The sequence below is a fragment of the Saimiri boliviensis genome, chromosome 5, assembly GCF_048565385.1.
Source record: "Saimiri boliviensis isolate mSaiBol1 chromosome 5, mSaiBol1.pri, whole genome shotgun sequence".
NCBI lineage: Eukaryota > Metazoa > Chordata > Mammalia > Primates > Cebidae > Saimiri > Saimiri boliviensis.
This window is the reverse complement of record NC_133453.1, coordinates 126165382-126183751: the sequence shown is the minus strand read 5'-3', so window position 1 is coordinate 126183751 and position 18370 is coordinate 126165382. Positions and strand designations below refer to the sequence as shown.

The window sequence follows — 18370 nt, the reverse complement described above, 5'->3', positions numbered from 1 at the left end:
AAGCCACAGTGCTGGGCCATGCGGGAGGCCTGGAGGATCCCAACTGCGAGATACCGGTTCTCTCTGAGCCTCTCTCTGAGTCTCTCCACCATGTCCCACGTTCTCAGAGGGAAGGGGGAGGTGGAAGAACAGCACGCCATCAGTAGGGAGGGCGGGGGAAATGCGTGCCCTGGCACGGGCGCACGGGCTTTGCCATGGGGTCACCTGCGTTTCCATGAGTGTGAGTGATTTCCATCAGGGTCTCCTTTGCACTTAGCTAAGTGTTCGGGCTGTGGTTGAAGGAGTTGTTACCACGAGCTTCTAGAACAGCAGTGGCCTCAATCACAGAATTTCAGCAAAACATGTAAAACATCAGATGCAAGAATTACTATGGAAACGGCCCTGTAAAAACGGAGGTGTCTTTGCTTAGACACAGGATACGTCCCTAAGCCACTGAGGCTTGGCAAGTGGGACCACAGTTTGTTGGCTCTCTCCCTCCGGCAGGGAAAAGGAATAGGGACATGGACCCCAAGAGGCGGGATGGTGGAGGACCAGCACCCTAGAGGTCAGGGTCACTGGCTTGCCTTCCACAGTCATGCCTTCGCTCCCGACGGGCTGTCGGCAATTGCTGCTCCCCCTCCTTCCTCACTCATTTCTTTTCTTGATGTTTCGTTCCCTTGGCTTTAAGTGGAACTCAATGCTAGGCTATCTCTCTACCTGCTCAGGATCCACACCTGCCTCCAGTGCGATGCTATGTGTGTGTGACCCAGGAAGGGACACACAGTGGTGGAGGGCTTCTTCAGAAATGGGACTGAAGCTGGATGCAGTGGCTCACACCTGTAATCCCAACACTTGGGGAGGCCAAGGCACGAGGATTGCTTAAGACCAAGAGTTCAAAACCAGCCTGGGCAACAGAGTGAGACCCTGTCTCTAAAAATACGATACAATAAAATACAATAAATAAAATAAAAGGACTGGGTCCCCAGTCTAATCATAAGCTCAGGGAGCAACCACAGATCTGTGTCTGGACACCAGGCTGGGTCAGAAACATGGAGGCCAGGGAGGGAAAGAGCCCCAAGTCACTGCAGCCCCTGTCCTGTGGGAGGGAAGAGGAAACGCCTGGCAGCGGCTCAGAGGTGACTTCCTGGCACAGAGATGGCTCCTGGACCTGTAAGTACTAGGCTGGGCCTGAGCATCTCTGCCTGGACTTGACCCTGGCTCAGCCCGCCTCCCTCATCACAGAGTCCTGTGCCGGCCTCTTCCCCAGAAAAGGACTTGGGCAAGCCATGGGGCTCTGTCCTCAGGAAATGCAAGTTAGAGTGGGTATAGACATTTTAAATAATTTTTAAAGTCCCGGAACCATCAAAAATCAATGAAGTTGATATGTTGACACCTCTTGTCTGCTTTTAGCAACTGCTGAGCTTAGCACCTAGTGAGGAAGAATGGCTGGTTGAAATGGGATGGCTGTGTTTGCAGGAAGCCCCAGAGGCAAGCCACATCATTTATTACAGAGTTGATCTAAGGAGCTTTGCCCCAGGCACCAACACTGCTCATTAGCGCTCTGCTGGTCCCGCTGTAAAGACGTGGCAGCTGCATGGAGAACTGGCTGCATCAGCACCCAGCGCGTGCCAGTGAGCGCGCTGAACACAGGGAAAGCTGGCGTCACCACTGAGCTCGGTGGCTGGGCTTTTTAACCCTCTCCCTAATCATAAAAATCTCAAGCCCTCCTTTGGAGACTACACGGCACACACAACAGTGTTTGTACAACCTAAAATGACAAGGCCAAATATGCTTTGGCATTCCATCCGCGCTCCATCCCAGACCCTCATGTTTCCTACCGCTCCCTTCCACCTCCGCTCCCTTTAAGAATCATACTGGACCGCCTAAAAACGGGCCCACCGCGCAGGCCTTAGGCTGTGAGAAGTGGGTTCTGCTGTAACTGGACAGCTGCATTCCCAAGAAGCTGTGTGTTCGCAGAAATTGCTTTAAAAGTACAAATTGGGCCGGGCGTGGCGGCTCACGCCTGTAATCCCAGCACTTTGGGAGGCCAAGGGGGGTGGATCACGAGGTCAAGAGATCGAGACCATCCTGGTCAACATGGTGAAACCCCGTCTCTACTAAAAATACAAAAAATTAGCTGGGCATGGTGGCGCATGCCTGTAATCCCAGCTACTCAGGAGGCTGAGGCAGGAGAATTGCCTGAACCAGGAGGCGGAGGTTGCACTCCAGCCTGGGTAACAAGAGCGAAACTCCGTCTCAAAAAAAAAAAAAAAAAAAAAAGAAGTACAAATTGATTCACCTTCATGAGAAACCTTGTTTATCAAACCTTGTTGTCATAAAAAATCAAATCGATTCAACAGGGGAAAGGGGCTAGGTGGTACATGGAGACTGAAATGAGCCTTGTGCTTTTCCTGCATGATTCTGGTTGGTTAGATCGTTGGCTGGCTGGTTGGCTTGTTGGTTTTTTAGGTCTTGGTACAGCCACAAATACTATGCATCATGAATAGCTGCAGTTTGGGTTCCATCTGCTCAAGAGTGGTGATATTTCTGGCCCTATCAGAACAAGACACTTAGAACAATAGCACTTAGTATTATTACCACCTTCACTAGCAAAGCAGCATGCAATGCCAACTGTCTGGTCTTCAGCTGCGGAGCTTTAACCAATTCTTTTGAAAGGAATTCCTGCACACCATCTTTGGAGGAGGGAAGGATGGGCGGCCTGAGAGTGGAAACTTTGCAGCCCCCAGGGGCTGGAGCCCAGCTCAGCAGTGCTTCCAAACTGCCTTGGAGGCAGGATAACGGGGGAGCCCCTCCCTTCAGAGGGCCTGAGCCAGGCCCAGCAGGATCACAGAGCACATTCTCGCCACCAGGACAAGCAAACAGAAGTCCCCAGCTGTGTGCTGAGGCCCAGAACACTTAGAAGCAAATTATGTGCATATTTAGGAATCTTGCAAAAGCTAAACAGGATGCATACTGCTGAGCTTTTATTCTACAGGAGGGGGAGAAACAATATTTTCCTAACAGGTCAAGAGCATTGCTCAACATTTCTTAAGCCGATTCCTGGAAACGCTGAGGTCGCTTACCCGGAACGTCGCTTTCCTCCACGGGCAGGCACGGCCCCCGCCATCCTCACCTGTCCGGTGGCCGCCATGGGGGCAACGGGCAACGTCACCGATCCAGGTATGTCTGAAGCCATTTCTGGAATTCAGCAAAGACGAGAGGTTTTGTCAATGCCAGAAAAGTGCAGCACCAGGCAAGAAAGCTGTCATGCGGTACACCAGAAGGCGCACCTGCGTGGAGAGCCCGGGGACCTGCCACCACTTGGCCAGCATCAGCCATGCAGCTGGGCAAGGCTGTCCTCTTTCTCTGGAAAAGGGTATCTCTGGCAGAACTCTCAGATTTATTGATTGGAAGGGTGGTTAAAAAGAATGAGCACAGCTTAGCAGCTTTCATAAGGGATTCCTGTCTCCTGGCCACCTGGAGGCAGGTAAGATGTCCAGGAATCCAGGCAGCACAGCCAAACCCTGAGGGAAAGAATCAACTTCGGGTAACCCAGACGGGGCACACTGCCCGAGAGGCAATCCCTGTGGCAGCGCCCGCCGGTGCCCCTTCGTTGCCCTGCATTCATGTTCAAGCAGAAAGGCTGGTTGTCACGCCTACTCTGGACTCAGAAGCCCTGAGGATCTGAGCCCTGATTGGCCCCTCTCTTCTTGATCTAGGGTGTTAAAAGCATCACTTCGGGGTATAGCAGGCCAGGCTAGGGCTTCCTGGATCTCTGGCACTGGACCATTCCGGAATAAATATTAATTTAAAGAATAAGAAGGTCTGGCCCTAAATGAGAGTACCTTTTCTGCACACCGTGGCCAAGACAGTATTTCTCATAAGCCAGACACTTTTGGACGCTCATTAAGGTCATGTTAGGCATCCCTGATTTCAAAGAAACCACCCTAAGAAGTCTCTCCTTCCTACTTAACGGAGAGCTCCTAAGCTCAGGCACCCTTTCCTCAGACCATTCCATGACACGACAAATATTTCAAGAGGTCTCTGTGATTCTGTTTCCTGTGCTTGAGATGGACTTCCAGAGTGTTAGCTTTTCTTAGCTCAACTTTCACCCAGGGAAAGAAGAGAAGCAGCAATCTACAAAAACATATTAAGAAGACGGATCAGGATACATAAGGAATCTGGGCCCTTCTTAGTGGACAGAGATGCCAGGGGGTGCTGCCAGGGCACACTTGGTATAGGTGACTGCTCTGTTTCCTTTCAGCAGAAACCAGGGATCCCTGTGACAGCTGACCCACAGTTACACCCCAAAATACTGTATGTTTAATAAACACATTTGAAGCTCGACTTGAACTATCCCACTCAAAGCTCTTAAAGAAGAATTTCACAATACACCATACGATTTCACAATAAACAAAATCTAACTTAGTCACTCTGCTACGTCCACAAAACTTTGGGAATGATTACACTTGTTTTGTTTTTTTTAAACCAAGGTACATATTGAAAAGTCCTCAAGGGGAAAAAAAGAATCATCCTCTTAAAGGAATTCTTTCCCCTTTAGATAACTGAGTTTAAGACAGCTAGATGGTATTAAAAGCAATAACCCAACAACCTTATCATCTGCCTGCTTTGATAAAATATTTATATTTTTCTGAAATGGAGGCTAAACACAATGAGTCAATTACGTCCCCAAACTGAAGGGCAGAATCACTGTTAGAGCAAACACCGATGACAATGAAAGTCACTGCTTCCTAAAATAAGTTCCACAGAACAGCAGCCCCTTAAGATTCTCTAAGAAAAAGAGTTCCGTGGTCCAGTAAGTTAAGAAAAAAGCTGTGCACTTATCCCCTTTCTTAAAGATGCCAGCGTCCATTAAAATCATATTGAGAAGTCTTACCTACATAAAGAAGTTTGCTTAACTTTGGTTATCCCAGCATATCATACATGTCTCTAATTGTGGAAACTGTAAAAATGTTTCACCTGCTCAGCTAATGTTCTAAGGAGCACAAGTTTGGGTATTTTAAAGCCATTACCTCATTCCTGCCTTCGAGTTGAAGAAATTTCAGGCTGGATGAGACCTTATCCATTGTTGGTAATCCTAGAAAGGTTGTCATCCCTGCCTTTTCCAATCACCTGAATTTAATCTGGGGAAAATAAAAATGCCCAGAGTTTTTGCAATGTAAGTTGCAAAGAGTGAAGCTTCCCCAAACCTTGGCTGGTGGGGAATACTGAAAAACCCAGTCCTTTCCTCCGACAGATGGGTGGAGCGAGGCAAGGACAGATCAGGTGAACTGCGTGGGTCCCCACAAGTGACTTTTCTTTTTCTTGTCTTATTTCATGTCTAGTTTCTTTTGTTCATGTCCCATTTCACTGGCCAGAACTTTCAGAGCAATACTGAGTAAAAATGGCCTATCATGGAGTAAAAGAAAGTCACGACTTTGCAATCAAATACACCTGGTTTCAACTCATAACTTGGACACTTCCCAGCTATGAGTGACAGGGCCATGCTAGGTCAAAGTGTCAGCTGTGAAATGTTCCTAATATGTACCTCGAAGGGGCATTTTAAAAATTAAGGGCCTTGTGTGGTAGCTCACACCTGTAATCCCAGCAGTTTGGGAAGCCAAGGCGGGCGGATCACCTGAGGTCGGGAGTTTGAGACCAGCCTGACCAACACGGAGAAACCCTATCTCTACTAAAAATACAAAATTAGCTAGGCATTGTGGCTCATGTCTGTAATCCCAGCTACTCCGGAGGCTGAGGCAGGAGAATCACTTGAACCAGGAGGCAGAGGTTACAGCGAGCCAAGATTGTGCCACTGCACTCCAGCTTGGACAACAGAGCGAAACTCTATCTAAAAAAAAATTTTTTTTAATAAAAATTAAAATTAAGAACAAGGTATGTAATGAGCCTAACACAGTGCTTGGGGAAAAATCACTCAAGCAACAAGAATTAAAATGACCGTGATTTTGCTGATGGTAAGCAATCTTGCTTGCGCCTTGCATTTAACTGGAATGAGCTGCTGGTTTAAGACATTCTTTCTGTTGTCAAGGAATCTGCTCCTATGCCTACTTTAAAAAGTTTATTTAAGGAATGGATGCCTCATCTTATCAAATGCTATTTTTGGTAACTAAGTGTTCTGGATACTAAGTAAGCCAAACAGAAAATGCAATCGATGAGACTAAAATTGACTTTAAAGGTAAAATGTTTGTCTAATGTTGATTTTTAGGAGCTGCCCTTAATAAATTCAAAAAAAAGTTAAAAAAAAAAAAAACACACAAGTCTCTCCTCTGTAATCTAGGTCCATATCTATAATGTGATCAGTTGTCAGCCTTCCCTGGAAAAGTGACTGCCCGCTTCCCAAATCTGGCATCTTTTCTCTGTTACGTTAAGTCCAAGCAAGCAAAGCTCTTGGGCTGTCCACCCAGAGAAGGTGGCTTAGGAAGGTCCCTGGCCAGGCTGGAGGTGAGAGTCCCAAAGACAGGGCCTGGTATCAACAGAGCAAAGAAAGCTAAACCTTAGATGAAGAGCAGCCCTGTCAGCCAGTTGCTGATCTGCTCCTGGGTTTCTGAATTTCACTCCAAGCAAAGGGCACTGACCACTGCGTCTAGGGAGAAAATCACACTCTGGATACCTCCGGGTGACTGTGCAACCACCGCCACACCCTGCGGTCGGGGGTGGACGTGAGTAGAGCCTTTCCAGAGGAGAGCTCAGCAGTCTTTGTCAACAGACTTAGAATATCCACGTACATGTAAACCCCCAACAAACACATTCCCCGCTGCCCAGGACCTGACACAGACATAGCTTCTCCCTCACTGTGATGGGAGATGAGAGGGAGGGTGTGTGTGTGTGTGTGTGTGTGTGTGTGTGTTATATGCATGGAAAAAAGACTAAAAGACACATAGAAATACACTAATATGTTAAACTTGGCTATGTCTGTTGTGAAAATTATAGGTAGGTTTTATTTTCTCCTAAGAGCTCTTCTTATTTCTTTAAATATTCTAGATTTTTCCCTCAATGCATGTGTTAATTGAATGCCAATTTAATGATATGCCAGTTGATTGATCACAAATAGAAAAAGATTTTTAAAGGATTTCACATGGAAGACACAGGAGAAAGTATATATAACGGGTGGGAACTAGAAGCAATGAATGGATGAGACAGACCGGAAGATGAAGCCCTTTTTAAATAATAAGTGTCCAATAATAGGACGGATTGGCTTAAGAACAATGATACAATTTTACCTAAACTAAGACTTACGTTGGGTGCTAACTCTGCTCCTCCCAGCACTCTGCCATCTTGATTGCATAAGCTTTATTTACATCCACGCTATGAGGTACATACAAATTCATCCTATTTTACAGATGAGGAAACTGAGCAGCAACCGGTCAGCCCTGTACCCTGTCACTTGGCTAGCAAAGGGCAGAGCAGGCTCACACGTGTTCGGCCACCCACTGTGTGGTCCCTGTCCCTCGTGATGCCCAGGCGGAGGCCAGCTGGCTGGGCAGATCCTTCCCAGGGGCAGCAAGAGATGTGCCCAGGCCACGTTTCTCAATCACAGGCCCATATGAAAGTTGCATGGCATGCAGGACAGGCTCATGCTTTGGGGTCACTCCGTCTAGCCATGGGTCCATGGGGAAGCTACTGAACCTCTCTGAGCTTCAGACTCCTCCTCTAGAAGATCAAGAAAATACGTCACACGGTTATTGTGAGTATTAAGGGGAGCCAATTATTTATGATGTCTAGCAGAAGAAATATTCCTTATCCTCTGTTACTTTCTCTAGAACAGAACGTCTTTCCGAGCAGACACTGTATGTGTATGTATGTGTGATCTTTACACAACCCTTGCACAAATTACTTAGCCTCTCTTTGCCTTGGTTTTCTATCTGCGAAATGGGGACAGCAACGCACCTCCTGGAGTGATGAGGATTAAAGAAGTTGATCGTTGTAAAGCACTTAGAATGATGCCTGGCACAGCAGCAGCACATGCGAGTGTTCAACAAAAACACACAAACGCATAGATGCGAACACGACTCAATCATTTTGCTACGGTAAGGAGCCGAGTCACCTCTATAATGTTGTTTTTCTGGTTCTAACTCATAGGAGTGCGAGAGAGGCAAGGGCAGGGCGGGCAGAAGGCCTTCTGGACTACTCAGCACCCCACTCATAACACGTTCCCCGCGTGAGGTTGTGGCCAGAGGCAGAAGGAGGAGCTGCCAAACCCTGGCAGCTCCACCTGTGCTGACCTCCAGCGGTCCCTCTACCCAGAGTCGTGTGTCTACACCAGCTGGCAGGCCTGCCCAGATCTCAGGAGGGAGTGCAGACCCCGCCCGGGCCTCCCTACGCGGAGCCGAGTCCTGAACTGGGTGGGGGCCTGCACGCAGTCCATATTGCACCGGCCTCTAGCCTGTCTCCCACCCATCTCCTCTCAGGGCTTCACACACCAACACACACGCCACACACCACTCACACACACAACACACATGCATACCACTCACACACACCACACACCCCGACACACATCACACATGCATACCACTCACACACACCACACACCCCGACACACATCACTCACATCAACACCCAAACACACCACTCACATCAACACACATACACAACACTCACACACCCCACGTATCAACCCACATACACATTCACACATCCCACACACCCCGCCACACATCACTCACATCAACACCCAAACACACCATTCACACACACCCCACATCAACACATATACAACACTCCACATCAACACAGGTACACACCACTCACACACACCCGACATCAATACCCAAACATACCACTCACATCAACACACATACATAATACTCGCACATACCCCACATACCCAACACACATCACTCATATCAACACACATACACATTCACACACCCCACACACCCGACACACTCACATCAATACTCAAACACGTCACTCACACACACCCTACATCAACACATATACACAACAGTCACATACACCCCACCCCTCCACACCACTCTCAACACACATACATGACACTCAGCCCACACACCTTGCATACACCACTCACGTCCACAAACATTTACACACACACACCACTCACATCAACATACACAGAACTCACACATATCACACACACACACCCACACCACTCACATCAACACACATACACACCATTCACACACACACTACACGCACATCAGTCACAGCAATACACATGCACACTATTCACACACACACCACACAACCATCCACACACACCAACACATCACACACCCCACACTCCCCCACCACTCACCTCAACATACATACATACCATTCATACACACCAACACACCACACACACAAGTCACACACACCACTCACACCACTTAACACATACACACCATTCATACACACACCATACACACCACTCACAAAAACACATGCACAGCATTCACACACATCACACACACACCACTCACAACACACAAGTACACCATTCACATACACACACACCACTCACACACATCACACATCATTCACAAACACCACACACACTGCTCATACACTCATATACACACACACACACCACACACACCACAAACTACACATGCACACACCAACATACCCACCATTCACATCAATAAACACACCACGCATATACCACACCCATGCACCACTCACAGAAATCTCACCACACAAACCATTCAAGTGAACATACACACCACACACACACCACAAACACACATCACACTACTTATACACATACCACACACACAAACACACACACACCACAAACACACATCACACTACTTATACACACACCACAAACACACACACATGCACACATACCACATACACACAAACCACATACACAGCCCACCCTGGAGCTTACAGGAAACAGCCTCCTCCTTGCTGATGCTAAAAGCTTTGCCCAAGTGGGGAAGTGTGTGCCTGCACTTGTCACGGCCCTGGGACCCCACAGCCCTACACACCCCTGGGAAGGAAACCCAGAGATCCCGGACAAGTCATCCATCCATCCCCTCTTGACGCCAGTTAGCGACAGGCAGCCAAGCAGCGCCTGGCAAGGAGCTCGTGTGAAACGGGCGTGAACAGGACCCTCACCTCGATTTCCCCAAGCAGCTGAAGGCTTTGCCACATTTGGAAAAGACAGGCATCTGGGGCAGCACAGAAACATGAACGCATTCTGTAACACATCAAAATTCAAAACGATCTCAAAACCCAATGCCGAACTGTCCATTGCACAGGGAAGGTTTGGAATTGCGGCAAAGGAATCCGCTCCCCTTGGTGAAGCAAAACCATCGAAGAGCTCTCCTACCTTGCTGGTTCCTCACCCCCCATGCTCCCTTCCACCTTCTCTAGGCAGACTTTCGTCCGTCACCCCTCTAGAGGACTGCCATCACCACGAACAGTGGCTCTCTGGCCCGACCTTCTCTGGGGGTGTGGCTCCCCGCTCCGTCTCAAGCATTTTCGCCAGGTTTTCCAGGCGCATGCCCTCCACCTCCTGCCTCCGCCCCTCCTCCCAGGCCTCTTTTGCCAGCTCTGCGCGTCCTCTTCCAGACCTCAGGGCATCTCGTGCAGCCTCCTTTCCTGTATGTCCTCCTAGGCGATCTCATCCAGGCCCTGGCAGCAGCGCTGCCTCGGCTGCTGCTTCTCCAATCCACGAGCAAAGCCCTGCTGATGCCTGACAGGTCTCTCCATCTTCTGGGCTCTGCTGCTGGCCTGCCTCAGGACGCCCCTGGGCTCCTGCAGCCACCCGTGCCCTTCCCACTCATTCCACACTCGTGGGCCACGTCAGAAAAGGCCAGGCCTTGCCTCTATCCTCTAATACATTGTCTTTCCTTTTAGCCCAAAACCGGAGTTCCGTGCCATGATCCACCGGTTCCTGTGTGGCCAAGCCACTGCCCACCTCTCCAGCTTACCTCTCTGGATCCAGCCACGCTGCCCTATCAGTTTCTTGAACACACTATGTTCCCTCCCACCCCAGGGCCTTTGCACATGCTATGTCCTCTGGCAAGAAAGCTCCCTTCCCTTTCTTCACCTCATTAATTCCTTACAGTCATTGAGATTTTGCTCAAATATCACTTCTCAAAGAGGCCGGCCTCTGAACGACCCCTCCCCTACCCAGGCTAGGTCTGGTCCCTGGTGATTCATTCTGACTGTACCTGGCCTTCTCCTGGGAGTGAGTAAGGGTCACAGCAGTCCAGCTGGGAGATGGCGAGGCGTGAATGATGGAGCCGCAAAGAGGCCACGCCAGAGGAAAGAGATGATGTCACTGCCTCAAAATAGTGTATCGGCGTCAGATCCCCGAAAGGGAAAATTCTAAAAAACCTTGGTCACCTGATCCTCCTACACTGTATGGGGCAAAAAATTTCTAGAGACGGAAGAAAAATATGATTGGGCTGGTTGCATATTTACAACTGCCGTGCCACACATGCTCAATACGTGAGGACGTCTGCAGCAAAGGAGAGGCACGAGCGTTCATGCCTTCCTCAGTTCACTGACTCGGGGGTCACACGTTCAGTAGCAGCCTCCTTCCAGCTCCGGCTTCATTGCTATTTGACTCAGTTTCTCCTCAACTAAGACATGGAGCTCATCAGAACACGCTTTCTTTCTTCAAGAGGTTGCTGTAAGGAAATGGTCTCTGTTGCCATTCTAAGCAGCATTGGCAAAGCTCTTCTTTTGAGCCAGGGGCTGTGCTAGAAGCTGAACGATGGTCAGAGATGAACGATGGTCCTGCCTCTGACAAGTTCAGTCTTGAGTGTGATGGAGGCACAGAGCCCAGTAATTTCACACTGAGAGACGCACGCTGCAAGGGATACTCAATACCGCGTGGTGTGGATGCCCGGGAGGATCTGAGAAGGCTTCCTGGTGGACACCACCCCTGTGCTAGCCTGGCAACGGACTGCAGAAATGCTCTGGGAGGAACAAAGTACGACAGGAAAGATGCCATTTCCCAAAAGCCTTCCTTTGACTGCTCCACAATTTCTCAGCAGATTCATTTAGCCCCCTCTGAGGGATACGCCTTCTTGTTCATTCCCAGTCCCCGGAGCTCTCTGGCCTCTTATCCCTACTGCAATTCCCTACACATGAGAGTTACTCCCCCACTCTAATGCGAGCCTCTCGTCTCGATCTCTGCTCAAGATCCCTCATCATCACCAATGGCAAATGCACAAATAGAAATATCTGCATTCGCGGCAGTCTGACTCCAAATGCTAATATCCCCCCCAGGAAATTGTTTCCCATTCACACAGAGAGGAAATGACTGCCTGCTCTTACACAAAGTTGGAATGAGGTTTGGAGCTCATTTAAAAATCAGTACAAGCTAAAGATTTTGTAAGGTTCACCAAAACACAGAAAGCATATCTGGCTTAGAATGCACATCCAGCTACAGCCTATTTCACATTTCAGAGGCAGGCATACTGTGTCAAATTCCTATAATACAGTGCAGGCAGCAAAAACCTGGAAAAAAACGTGGAACTTGAGAGCATCACAGATGAAAGGAACAGGACGAAATGGACAAGAAAAAGACATCTTGCTCTCCCCACTATGTCATGTGAATCCAAGTAAGAAAAATATCCCCTGATCATTACACTGGGGAAAATTAATTGCATGCAAACTTCCACAACATTACAACATACAATATTTTAATGACCATTCAAATAAACAAAAAACCAAAAGCCTCTTTCCATGGGTGGGAGGGGGTGAGGGCAGGTAACTAACCAAAGGAAAACGCTCTTCCCAATATTCCTTTCTCTTAGAACAATTCTCTTCCCAGAAAGCACATCAAATACCACAGCCCTACCTTTTCAGAGGGATTAAACAAAGGTCTTTCTTCCTTGTGACCAGCACCTTCTTAGGAGAATCTGTTATCCGTGTAGAAGGGATGTCAGCAACCTCTGGGAGGAAATGTAGCTGCATTTGTATTCTGCTCAGAAAATGTCATCACAGATCTGTTTACCTTAACTGTGGACCATGATTCAGCCGTGACAACTGTCTTGCATACTGATCAATTTATTTGCAGTGAAATTTCTAGCATTAACTGCTTAGGCTCTGAAAAATCGGTTACTTGGATTTCCTGTGCAACCGTTAACAAATGCACATTTGAAAAATCTAGATTGTTATCCAAACATTTCAGTGAGAGATCATAAAGGATTCTTCTTGAAGTACAAGCAAGGGAGGGTCCCTCTTACTTCTGGGATGAAGACAGGGCGCATGATTCCCAAAGGACCTCCACGGGGTAGGATTTTTACAGCAGAACGACAGAAAAAAAATCATTAGACCGCGAGTCAGAGAACTCTGACAGCACAGCCTTGCTGGGCTTTATCCAGCTGTGAGATTCTCGGTAAGGCATTCTTTTCTGACGGGCAGGCTGGGCCAGGGTCTCTGCAATAGAGAAGAGGATGGCCACTGAAGCCGGGAAAGCAAGAAGAGGCCGGGTCCTGCCTCCTCTGGCTGGTGCTTCCAACCTGGACGCTGAGCCCTGGCTGCCTGCCTGAGCCCCTTTTACCAGGCAGGCAGGTTTTGGCATTAGGGAATTGGAGCCAGTCCTAAGGCAGCCTGGAGAGATGCCTTCCAACCTCAGCTAACAGTGTTGGCTTAGGCAGAGTTCTGGCTCTCCTCTGGAACAGGGGCACTGCACTACTGCACACAGCGGAGTCAGCCATGTCCCCACCAGTGTTCAAACCCACCGACTCCAGCTTCCTTCTCCACCTGCTGGCTGAAGTCCCATAATCTCTGTGCTGAACTTTGCAAAAGGGGTAAAAATAAAACAGACCCAGCAAGAAGGTGGGTAACCAGTAATTCCAGAGGAAGAAGAGTAGGGAGGTGACTGTCGACGTTATGAATCTGGAGCATGACAAGAATGAGTGACCCATGCAACCTGCCCCACTCTGTGCGAGACGAGTCCACAGGTGTAACAGCAAGGAGACATCCACCCACGACTTGTCTCCTGCTTGAGTCAGACCTAAAAGCCGCAGACCATCAGAACAAAGTGTGTGTCATCAACCACACAGAAGCTACCCCAGAACATCTGGGTTGGAAGGCCTGGTGTACGTCAGCGTACTGGACGTCCATGATGAAGGCTTAGAAGGACTCTCAGTCAAAACCTAGCCTGCCAGGTCCTGAGTCTAGGGAATCAGGAACCCCATGCAGTAAGACAGACCCTGCAGGAGAAAGGGCAAGGCACGGGCTGCTGGTGGGAGAGTGTGCAGGAGGGCTCGACGCCCTGATTCTCCACATTCAAAAACATCCGAAAGAACCATGGGATAGTTCATTGAGGAGGCCCTGCCAGTGAGACACAGTTTGTCAGCCTGGAGAGTCCTTGAGGCAGAAGGAGGGATCAGCCTGTCTTCAGATACCTGAGAGACCTTCCTGCATAGAAGGGAAGAGGCCAGTTCTCAATGACTGCAGAGGACTCTTCGCAGTGGCGAAGGATATGAAAGGCAGGGGGAGAAATGAACAACTAAGATGCATGTTGACTGTCCAAAGGCAGTTGGAAATTGAACAGAAACCAAATGAACTAACAAGTCTGACATAAAGAGAAAAGCTCACAAATTACGGAATACTCCTCAACAAAAATTACCGGCCTTTAAATATCATGCCTTCAAAGATAATGTTACAGGAAAACGCTAAGAGTAAGTTCATAAAGCAGGCTACAAAATCAAATATGCAAACGTATTTATCAGGCATCCGTCAGAGTTCAGCTTCAGCCACACTATTTCTCCAAAACCTATTATTTGGCCATGGTTTCTAAATAAATACCTTGGCCTTTGAAAGGACCAAGAGTCAAATACCTATTGTGAGATCATTTCTGGCATCCCTGAACTGGTGTATGATCGATGACCTTACAATACTCAGGTCACCGTCACCTCTACATCTACAGTATACCAACATCAATACCTCAAACAAGGGATGGCACATGAACTCACTGCAAGTCTGCATATTCACTTTCAAATGTTAAGCCTGCATTCTAGATGTACTCAGATTAAAAAGCTCCTGTATGTATGATATATTTTGAACTCTCCCAGTCAGGTGGAGTATAAATATAAATATTATTGCAAGTATGAAATGTGCAATAATCCTCGACCATATAGTAAAGGCTATTAATTTTATATACAAAATAGATGTGCAAATCAGTTGTTAAAAACTTTAACAAAGAGTTACACATAAAAGGAAGTGAAGAAATAATACAAATATTAAGAGCCAACCCTTCGGGAGGCCAAGACAGGCGCATCACGAGGTCAGGAGTTCGAGAGCAGCCTGGCTAACATAGTGAAACCCTATTTCTACTAAAAATACAAAAGATTAGCTGGGTGTGGTGGTGTGTGCCTGTAATCCCAGCTACTCAGGAGGCTGAGGCAGGAGAATCCTGGGAACCTGGGAGGTGGAGGCTGCAGTGAGCCAAGATCGTGCCATTGCACTCTAGCCCGGGCGACAGTGTGAGACTCCATCTCAAAAAAAAAAAACAAAAGAGACAATACACTTGCTTGCTACTTTGTTACAAAGACTGTCATATTCTTTCTGAGCCAAGATATAGTATAGAGAACCATAAATACTGCTAACAAAAGAGAATAAAAGAGATTATTAGCATATATTATAAATCATGTTTTTGTGGAATTGTTTGGTATGCTGGCCTTCATAACAATGGATTTTAAATTCCTGTTTCTGTTTAGACCATGGATCTTCCAAGAAAGAGTCTTATTTGGAATCCTTCTTATCTTATAGGGATAAACTAATTGTCAACTTTATCGACTATGCTACCTCAAAAATTCACAAGGGAAAAAAACCTCTTCTATTACAACATAACGTCTATTGTAAATCATCACCAGTCCAGACATGATTCACAAAACCAAACGTGTCTCATCCTTCCACCAAACTCAGCTGCAAACAAATGTCTATATTCATAACGTCTATACCATAAATTGAAGCATGGTGAACAGGAGTATCTAGCAGGGAGCAAGGTCCAGATACGACTGTTGCTTACTTAGACTTTAACTTTACAATGTGAGGAATCCTAATAAATAAAAACAACATAAGAAAAATACCTATTTTTGTTAGAAGGTCATATTTTCATTCGATGATTCAGCTTCAGCCTCAATCACAGCCAAACATAGATGCTTGACCATTCAGCATTAAGGAAAACTGAATTAACTCAACGTACCTCTAGTCTTTGTACATCTAGACAAAGAGACAGAGTGTGTGTGTGTGTGTGTGTGTGTGTGTGTGTGTTGAGGTAAATACATTAAAAAGGGAAACAAAGCTAATATGGGATTTTTACTGCCCACTTACCATTTTCTATTATGTCTGTGTTTTAAAAACTTAAAATACAATGCTCTTATGATCAGGAAGCAATGTGCAAGTGATGTAATTGAAGGTAGGTGAAACGCGGGGGCTCCGTGGGCAGGCTGCGTGGAAACTGGGAACACAGAGCTGGGGGTGTAGAACAGAAGCCGGCAGTTGTGAAATGGTGTAGCCACCTCCAGCTGAGCAAACTTCCCTACAAGGATGGGACAGGGGTGGTGAAGGGGGAAAAGCTGAAATAGCTACTGAGTCCTGAGCAAGCTCAAATCCGTACAGCAACGCTGTGAAAGAAGCATCATTTTCACCGTGTCCTGGGTGTGATCATATTCAGGGTTTTCTGATTAGTACAGCAGTAAATGTGTACAGGAAACAATCTGAAATATTCGGGAAAGAGTAAAAACTGGGAGATGAGGCCACACAAGAGGAGAAGAGACCCAAATGGGATAACAGAGATGAAGAGGGTGAGACGCTGGGTAAGAAGATATTGGAAGATGATTTATTCAAGGTGGGGGAGAGACACTGCCACCAGCTCTGAAGTCGGGGCAAGGGGTAACCGTGGCCTGGCGAGCAGAGCGATTGAGTGAAGGCCCACGTCGCTCCACAAAGGGTGGATTGAGCTTATTCCATGGCACAGCACAAGGCCCTGAATGAAGTATAGAAAGGAAAGACGGAGCCCGAAGAGATGGGAGGAGGACCAGCAAACAGCCAGGGACGAGCCGTATGAAAAGTGACCCAGCAGGTAAACCCCGAGAGCTCTGGGAAACAGTGTTGTCAACCAGCACAAACCAGGAATGACAACCAGTGGGACGGGGCCAGAAGGCTCTGGAGGAGGCAGTGAGTGGGTGGATTCTGAACACTGTTTAACCAGTAAGTAACTGACAAGGTGCGTCCGCTGGAGTCCTGCCTGCTGGGCTCACAGATGTGCTGGCCTTGTCCATTACCATCCAAAACCCACAGCTTTGAAGGAGAGTGGGACAAACACTAAACCCGACAGCATGCAGAGACATTAAAATCCCAGGCACAAACGAAGACTGTCCACGTAACCAGGGACACGTGCGCCTTCTCCACGTGGACCTGATTGTTGGTCCAGCCACAATGAAAGCAGCTACCACCCTTCTTGGTGCCAGGGCCCACACAGGTCATGAAGCAAACACAGCCCCCACCAGGATATCAGACGGCTAATCACTGGGAGGATGTGGGTGACCTGGGACTCTCACTGCCTAATTTAGGCAGTGTATAGTGACCCGTACTTTCCGTACATTTAACTGAAACCCTATGGAGGTGGCGCCATGATGCAGACACCTGAACAGACGTGGTAACGCAACACAATGTGGTTATTCACTCAGCAAATCAATCCCTCACTCGCTGAGTGTGTGTTTCTGCTTCCCCAGGTAGGAGAGGCTCCCCGAGGTCAGGAAGCAGTATCTATTCATTTGCCGTATGGAATCACCACACCCTTCAACGATGACCATGCTTCCCTTGTCGCCATGTTTGAGACTGAGCAGGCCCCACGGAGGGGAGTTCCCGGAAGCCTTGGTGACCGCTCAGATCCCAGCTGCTGTACCTGCTAGCATCCTGAAACTCAGCAAGCACAGAGTCCAGACCTCGAAAGATGTTGAGACTTCACCTATAGCTGCCACACCCAGGCTAATGAAGCATCAATCCAAGATTAAGGGGCCCATCCCTGAGTCTGCAGGTAAAGGCGGGTGGGAAAAACTGAATAATAAGGGGAGCTGTGCAGGGAGGGGAAAGGATGAAGGAGGTGGAAGATCTGGGCTGTAGCAAGGGGAGGCTTCCCGGGCAGTTTGCTGAAGACAACGTGCTCACAATTGCATACGTGGATGGCATCGTAGCTGGGACACAGGAGCCATTCAACACGTTGTTTTTTCTTTTTCCCCATGTTTCTTCAAATGCCTTTTACCATCAACATATATTTTTTACACAGAGGAATAAATGAGTCAATGAAGGGATAAATTTCGCTCTGAGTGCCCCCCTAAGAGGCACACACAAGGTTATCGGGTGCAAAATCAATGCTAAGTGCTCCACAGCCGTTTCAAAGCTGTCTCTGGAACCCACACACCTCTCACTTCTAAGCCAGTCATGT

General features: G+C 47.8%; 1 protein-coding gene across 9 annotated transcripts in view; it reads right to left on the bottom strand.

Annotated features, from left to right (window-relative positions):
- The window catches only part of ARNT2 (aryl hydrocarbon receptor nuclear translocator 2), a 193062-nt gene that overhangs the window by 145625 nt on the left and 29067 nt on the right, over nucleotides 1-18370 (bottom strand). The window contains exons 1-3 of one of the 9 annotated variants that reach the window (XM_074399929.1): nucleotides 11130-11451; nucleotides 10069-10150; nucleotides 3063-3177 (exon numbers count right to left, since the gene is read on the bottom strand). In XM_074399929.1, coding sequence (XP_074256030.1) covers nucleotides 3063-3177; nucleotides 10069-10141 — 188 coding nt within the window. In that variant the 5' untranslated portion in view covers nucleotides 10142-10150; nucleotides 11130-11451. Of the gene's footprint in view, nucleotides 1-3062; nucleotides 3178-10068; nucleotides 10151-10282; nucleotides 10413-10526; nucleotides 10923-11129; nucleotides 11452-12769; nucleotides 13290-18370 lie in introns of those variants that run through there. The other 8 variants (XM_074399928.1, XM_074399927.1, XM_074399930.1 and 5 more) reach the window with 8 other exon arrangements.